The 6,918-nt window shown below is 52.1% G+C and overlaps 2 protein-coding genes across 2 annotated transcripts, besides 10 other annotated features; one reads left to right on the top strand and one right to left on the bottom strand.

The window, feature by feature from the left end:
- Positions 1–3,333: a sequence feature (areas merged during assembly that could not be assigned to a particular haplotype. This can correspond to areas where the two haplotypes were merged or to regions with more than two copies in the genome that were merged during assembly.).
- Positions 26–300: a mobile genetic element.
- Positions 184–213: a sequence feature (AT_rich).
- Tc00.1047053508871.180 (uncharacterized protein) lies at positions 578–1,180 on the bottom strand (the record flags this gene model as incomplete). Its single annotated transcript, XM_811637.1, has 1 exon — positions 578–1,180. The coding sequence occupies one exon, from the start codon at positions 1,178–1,180 to the stop codon at positions 578–580; it is 603 nt and encodes a 200-aa protein (XP_816730.1).
- On the top strand, positions 2,803–5,475 carry Tc00.1047053508871.170 (trans-sialidase, putative; the record flags this gene model as incomplete). Its single annotated transcript, XM_811636.1, has 1 exon — positions 2,803–5,475. The coding sequence occupies one exon, from the start codon at positions 2,803–2,805 to the stop codon at positions 5,473–5,475; it is 2,673 nt and encodes an 890-aa protein (XP_816729.1).
- Positions 3,334–4,511: a sequence feature (areas not merged during assembly with more than two copies in the genome that could not be assigned to a particular haplotype).
- Positions 4,512–5,002: a sequence feature (heterozygous, non-Esmeraldo-like haplotype).
- Positions 5,003–5,134: a sequence feature (areas merged during assembly that could not be assigned to a particular haplotype. This can correspond to areas where the two haplotypes were merged or to regions with more than two copies in the genome that were merged during assembly.).
- Positions 5,135–5,403: a sequence feature (heterozygous, non-Esmeraldo-like haplotype).
- Positions 5,404–6,918: part of a sequence feature (areas not merged during assembly with more than two copies in the genome that could not be assigned to a particular haplotype) that runs on past the window's edge.
- Positions 5,558–5,662: a sequence feature (A-rich).
- Positions 6,030–6,062: a microsatellite.

Below are 6,918 nucleotides of genomic sequence, written 5' to 3'. Positions count from 1 at the left end.
AAATATATCTCTTTATTTTTTTATTAGGAGCTTGCGAGGAGGATGCTCACGGGAGAGCCTGGCCGCCTAAATGAATATGTCCTGGGAAAACGGAGATATTTCTGTACGACCCTTTTCCTATCGCATGAATACTTTTGGAAGACGGTGATTGAAGGGAGCAGGGAGCCGATAACGGCAGGAAGGATTTTTTATTAATTTTTTATTTCTTATTTTCCCACCCGTTCCCTTTTTTGGTTCACACCCTTGCGGCGGGTTCTTGTGGCTGCAGGACCCCAAAGTCTGCCACTTCGTAAGTTATGAATGCACACACATATATATATATATATACATGTCCAATCCGAATAGAGTGATTGGGTCACGATGGTGACTAACAAAGTATGCATACATAAATGTACACTTACTTGTTGCTAGACCTTGAGGATACGGTGAATCCCCATTTTTATTCCATTCATTCATTTCTTATTCCTATCTTTTTTGGTTTCTGTTATTTATAAACTTAGGATCCGGCCAGCGGCCCCTGTAGATATTCTTTTCATGCTTTGGAGGCACTTGACGACACCTGTCGTGGAGAGCGTTTTCATTTCATACGAGGATGGTGCACGGGAGACAAGGAAGGAGAGCGGAGCCTCGCCAAAAAGAGCGGCCGCTGGGACGTTGGCAAGAATTGGTGCTGTTTGCACGGCCAGCTGCTTGCTCTCGATAGGATGTTCCTTGGGGCGTTCATTGGCCCGAGAGTGAGGTGCACACACGGGCAGGCACCGCAACAACCGTGTCGTTGGTTCTCTGTTGCACGAATGAGACGACGCACATCAGACGTGGCAGGTGACGTCCACTGCGAGCACTCCTCTTGCCTCTTCTGTTTCGCAACTTGGCATTCTCTGCATGTGGACACCGCTCCCATTGGCCACGTTTTATGACGCGAGAGTCGCTTTTCTTCCTCTCCATCGCATGAACGAGTCGTGAGGAGGGCTTGAGGGTGCGTTGAGGAGCCGTGTGGTCTCTGCGAGCATCTCCTCTGTTGGTCAGAGGTGTTGGCTTTTGGATTACCGAAACGCACCTTGAGTGCTTGCGTTGGAAACTCGCATGACTGAGCGGCAAACGTCTCTGTGGAGGTGAAGGAGGACCACACCATTGGGAGGGAGAAGAGTGAATGGGTGAGTGGGTGGTGTCTGTGGCCCATATTGTGGTGCCCGACTGTTACTTCACGTTGTTTGTTGTTATTGTCATTTGCATTCACAAAGAATGGCGTTGGGTACTGCACCCACGAGCTCTTCTGTCGTTGGCTGAGGTTGCTTTAGTGCTGCTTCTCCCAACTCCCTCTTTTTCTGTGCGTTGCGTGTTTGTGAGCATGACTCTTCTTCCGTGCTGTGCATTTGCCTCATGAGTCGCAGATGGTCTGTGTGGAATACATGATGATTTGCGGCATTTTTTTGGATTGTGCTTTGATCTCCACCGCGGAATGACGGTCGGACTGGAGGCGTTGCTTTTTTCTTTACTCTGATCACGTGCGATGTGTATTGGAGACTTCTCAGGGAAGAGCAAGTTGAAATTGTTATGAAGCCCATGTATGATGCCATAATTTTCATTGACATGGAATGAGTTGAGGGTTTCTCCATATAAGCTCCTGTGCATTCTTGCCGTGGTGCTCTACATGCATAGCCCGGAGAGAAAGCCGGCTGAGAATTGTCAATGGGCTTCTCGTTGAGCCGAGGAACGCATAGTGTGTTTTCTGCTCATTGAGAGTCCGGGCGCCACGGAGGATGTATGAGGCAAGCAGAACCTTGTGCATGGCGGAAGGAGGAGACGAGGGGCTGATTGTTTGGTTGTTGGTGACGATTCATGTCTCACTGCTTGGAGGGAGCTGTTGTTGACTGGAGCAACCTGTTCTGTGTGTCCAGACGCTGCTTGCGCCGAGTAGTGGGATGCCATTTTGGTGTGTGTGCGGCTCCATCATGCGGGGCAGCAGCGTGACGTATACGGACTGCGTGTCTGTGGGTTGATGAATGTGGTGGGAGGCATGTCTGAGGAGAATCCGCGAAAGAAGGAGTGGCATGTGTTTGGCGGTGCTGCTGTGCGATGTGCGGGGGAGGAGGGAAAACAAGTGATTTCTGACATGTCGGTGGGTCTGCCACGGCCACCAATGTGTTTTCAGTGAGAGGGGCAGGAGGGAGTGAGACGGAGACTGGGCGCACCCGCTGCGGCGTGTGGTGCGACAGGATGCGATTGCCGTTGTGAAGGGTGCAACGGCCGTCACGCGTGCAGCAGAGCGTCGTCTGCATCTTTTTGCCTGCAGAGCTTCCAGGTGCCGCAAGGAGGTGCAGACGACCTCTCAATATTGGGCTGCTGAGGCCGTTTTTCCTTTTTGCTCAGCAGGAGAAGCAACTCTTCTTGCAGGTGGTGTTGCTGGTCTGCATCGATGCTCCCCACGGGGCATCACGCCGCCGTGTCGTTGCAGCGCAAATATCTTTTTCCTCACTGCACACGTGGCCCCCTTTCGCTTGCCTTATCTGCAGGGCCATGGCCTGCGGTCCCTCATTGGGAGGCTTTTTGCTTTTTAAATACTTTATATTTTTTTATGCTGTTAAGAGGTGCTGGGGAGTAATGACTGCGGGGATGGTGATGTTGTGGTTCGCTGTGAGTGGTGGCGGTGTGCACTGCTGTTGTGCTGTCTTTCTGCCGCTGTTGTCTGTTGCTCCCCTCCAATAAGGAAGTTACTACCAAACGCTAATCGCTACTGTGAAATTCGAAGGCACTGAAAGGACCAACAGCACACACACCGCCCACATACATACACATATTTGTATGCTCTCACGTGTTGCTGCAGTGAAGGCACCCCGCACACACAACCGTCGCCGCGTGACCGGATCCAGCGGAAGGAGGAGGGAAGGAAGAGAGAGTGAGCCGCAGAGGCCCCACATGTTCCGGCATCTCTTCTATTCCGTGGTGCTGCTCTTCTGCGTCGTCGTGATGTGCTGCGCCTCCGAAGATGCACACGCAGAGGAAAGTAATCCAGTGACTGCTCCAACGTTTGCATGGAAAGGCATCACTGATGAAAATGATGTAACGGTGAAATCGTTAGGCGTTCCCGGCCTTTTGAAAGTGGGAAATGATGTATTTGCCGTTGCCGAGGCTCATTGCAAGAAAAACGGTGAAGACATCATCTTTACTGGCATTGCGTCCGAATTTCTTGCGGAAACGAAGGATGTTGAACAGAAGGAAATTATGAAGGATGTCAAAACGAAGACACAATTTTTGGAGAAAGAAGATTCTGAAGAGAAGAAAGTGAACGTGAGCCGGCCAACAGTAGTCGTTGAGGAAAATGATATTTACATAATGGCTGGGACTTACAGCTCGAACCCTGCTGATAGTTGTCAGGATGGGGCTGACGTGGCTCCTTCGGGACTTCTGCTGGTAAAGGGGCAAGTCAGTGATGAAGAAAGCAAAAAAATTGACTGGAACGATACTCACGCTCTACCGTGCACTTTTTTAAACCAAGAACACAAATCCTGGACGCAGCTGACTGGCGGCGGTGGATCGGGTGTTAAGATGGAGGACGGTACGCTTGTGTTCCCTGTGGAAGCCACGAAGAAGAAGACGAACCAGGGTGATGGCAACGAAAAGAATGGAAAGACTGTCTCGCTGATCATATACTCGAAGAATACTAAATTTTGGAAGCTGTCGGAAGGGATGTCTGCCGATGGCTGCAGTGATCCCTCCGTCGTGGAGTGGGAGAAGGACAAACTCATGATGATGACTGCGTGTGATGGTGGCCGCCGCAGGGTGTACGAGTCCGGTGACAAGGGGGATTCGTGGACGGAGGCACTCGGGACACTCTCGCGCGTGTGGGGCAACAAAAAGGGTGAAAAGGTTGAAATCGTTGGGAGCGGGTTCATCACAGCGACGATTGATAAGAAAAAAGTGATGCTCGTCACTCTGCCGGTGTATTCGAGTAATGACGAAGTTAATCGAAAGGGTGAACTCCATCTTTGGCTGACGGACAACACGCACATTGTTGATATTGGGTCGGTATCCGGAGAGAAAGAAGACGTTTCCGCCAGCTCCCTGTTGTACAAAAGTGGTGAAAGTGGAGATGATAATAATGAGCAGGGGGAGGAGTTGATTGCACTGTACGAGAGGGAGAATGGCAATGAAGAATCATCTTACGGTATGTTTACTGTGCGTCTGACTGCGCAGCTGGAGAAGGTGAAGGATGTGCTGAAAACGTGGAAGGAAGTGGACGAACGTGTCTCCCAGCTGTGCCCTACTTCAACTGCTGCGGAGGATGCCTCACCTGACACTGCCTGCAGCGATGGTAAGATCACGGATGGGCTGGTTGGCTTTTTGTCCGGCAACTTCTCTGGTAACACATGGAGGGACGAGTACCTCGGCGTGAACGCCATAGTAAATAATAAAGGTGTGGCGAAGAAGGCGGATAACGGCGTGCAGTTCACGGGGCGTGGAGCGTGGGCGCAGTGGCCTGTTGGCAAGCAGGGGGAGAATCAGTTGTACCACTTTGCGAACTACAACTTCACTCTTGTGGCGACGGTGTCCGTCCACGGTGAGCCGACGGAGGGTACTATTCCATTGATGGGTGTGAAGATGGATGGCGATGAAGAAGGATCCAAACTTATGGAGCTGTCATACGACAGCGGAAAGAAGTGGAAATTGCTTTGTAGTGGCAAGACAACTACGGAGCACAGCAGCACTTTGGGGACAGAGACAACTCAACACGTGGTAATTATGCGACGGAACGGCAACCAGAGCTCCGCGTACGTCAATGGTAAGCGTCTGGGTGGGAATGAACAATGTAAATTGGAAACTACGGATTCGAAAGAGATATCGCACTTCTACATTGTAGGAGATAGAGGCAGCGCAGACGATACAAGAAGCCAAGAAGAATTGCCCGTGACTGTGTCGAACGTCCTGCTGTACAACCGTCCGTTGAGTGACACAGAGATTGCAGGGCTTGCCAAAAATACAATTACTATTCCGAAGCCGGAGGTTTTGAAGACATCGGGGGAAGACAGTCGCTCAACAACGGTAAGTGGATCAGATGTGGAGGAAGCCGTCACCCAGTCTAATTTAGGCGGACCACAGCGGATGCAACACGAACCGTTGAAGGCTAATGTTGGTGGTGACGGTGTATCCAGTGCAGCTTTCGTTGCTACGACTCCCTCGTCTGATGTTGCTCAAGCGGTGACGACAGGGAGTGAAGATACGATGCGGGGAAATGGATCACCCCAAACTCCTGAGTCGAGCACGAGCTCTGGTGAGGATGGGGAGACGGCGGGAGGAACGGATGGGCAGGAGGAAGAGGTCCATCCACAGGTCGGGGAAGTGAATGCCACGGCGCTCAGCAGCAGCCTCGGAAATGTGTCGCAGGGGAATAACAGCGATGCCGGCGCTTTGCGTGAGACCAGACTGCTGCCATCGCTGCTCCTTCTGTTGGGACTGTGGGGGTTTGCAGCTCAGTGAGGCGTGAATGGCTGCCGCGTGGGACAATTGCGACCTCCGCTGCACAGAATTACTCCCAAGAACTAATTTATCCTTAAGATAATTTGCTTTTTCTTGCTTTTGCTTTGTTGTGCGTTTTAAACCTTTTTTTTTTAATGGTTTATTTTTAAATTATTTTGTGTTTTTTTTTTCTTTTTCTTTTATCTTTCATCCCGCATCCCTTTTTTTGCTTTTTGGGGGGAGTCACTGTGGAAGATTTTTTTCTTTTCTACTCTTCCCTCTTTTCAATTGTTTGTTGCTGCACTCTTCCTGTGAGGGGTGCCGTGTGTTTCCGCCCAACTGCTCCACTCGCACACCCACCGACACGCTCGTGACGACGGCCCTGTGCGCCTCGCCTGCTGCACGCATGAGGAGGGACCGCGACGAACGGCGCGCTGAGGGAGCCGTGACGTGTGGGCGTGCGACGAGGGCCTGTGGGGCGGAGCACACATTTCTTCCCTCTTGTTTTTTTCTTTGCGGTCAGGGCTGGCAGACACCCGCAGCGCCACACACACAGCCACACCCTGCCTCCGTGTTTTTTGTTTTTTCTTTTTTGTTTTTGTTTTTGTGGATGGATTTGTGATTGTTGATGTTGGGTCCGTACCGCATGTATCGCTGTCATCCAGCTGTTCCTCTTGCTGTGCTGATGTGCCTTCCTGTGCTTCCCCTCCTTTTCCCGTTTCTCCAGCACAAACACACTCACACATAAGTATTTGTACGGTGCTCTGCAGTAATGTTTCGGCGAAGGTAGGGACGTTGGCTTGCGTCCCGTGCTGAAATGGCAACGCCGCTGCACGATGCCCGCCATGCGTGAAGGTGTTGCCTGCTCTTGGGGCATTCTTCTCTCCTCGTTGTTTTTGCACTACTGGTTTCGGGCGTTGCTCGGTGTGTGCTGACGCGTGACGGACGGTGCCACGATGGCCTCCTCTGACGGTGACAGTCGCTGTGCTCTCGGCACACATCCACACACTCTTCCCTGTCTCTCTGTGGGAGTGATTGCGGCAGGGCATTGCTGCGAGCGTGATGGGGACCACGAAGGCTTCATCCCTCGAGAAGGTCCCACGCTCCGTCGGTTGTGTAGCGGCGAGGCGGTTTGCCTGCAGCCCGACTGACAGAACCGCACAGTCGTTTCATTGCGGTCACTCCGTCGGCATCACCCGCTGCGGTGGTGTCCGCAAGAGCCGCAGCCCCGATGAGGATGGCCTTGTAGTTTTCTGGTGGCTGAGAACCTCAGGCCCTTCGTCTTTCAGGATTGCCCTGCTGCTTGACTGGCGCAGCACCATTCGTCGCCTTGGCCCAGCAGCGGTTATTTGCGACATGAACCCACACCATGAGCTGCGGGACGGTCGCTCACCATCCAAGACGGCAGGAGAGGACCTCGCCGTCATTCCAAGTAACATGGACGCTGAGCTATCCGGCGACCCG

This window comes from Trypanosoma cruzi, genomic scaffold (genome assembly GCF_000209065.1).
Source record: "Trypanosoma cruzi strain CL Brener 1047053517083 genomic scaffold, whole genome shotgun sequence".
Lineage (NCBI taxonomy): Eukaryota > Euglenozoa > Kinetoplastea > Trypanosomatida > Trypanosomatidae > Trypanosoma > Trypanosoma cruzi.
This window is presented reverse-complemented; position numbering and strand designations above follow the sequence as displayed.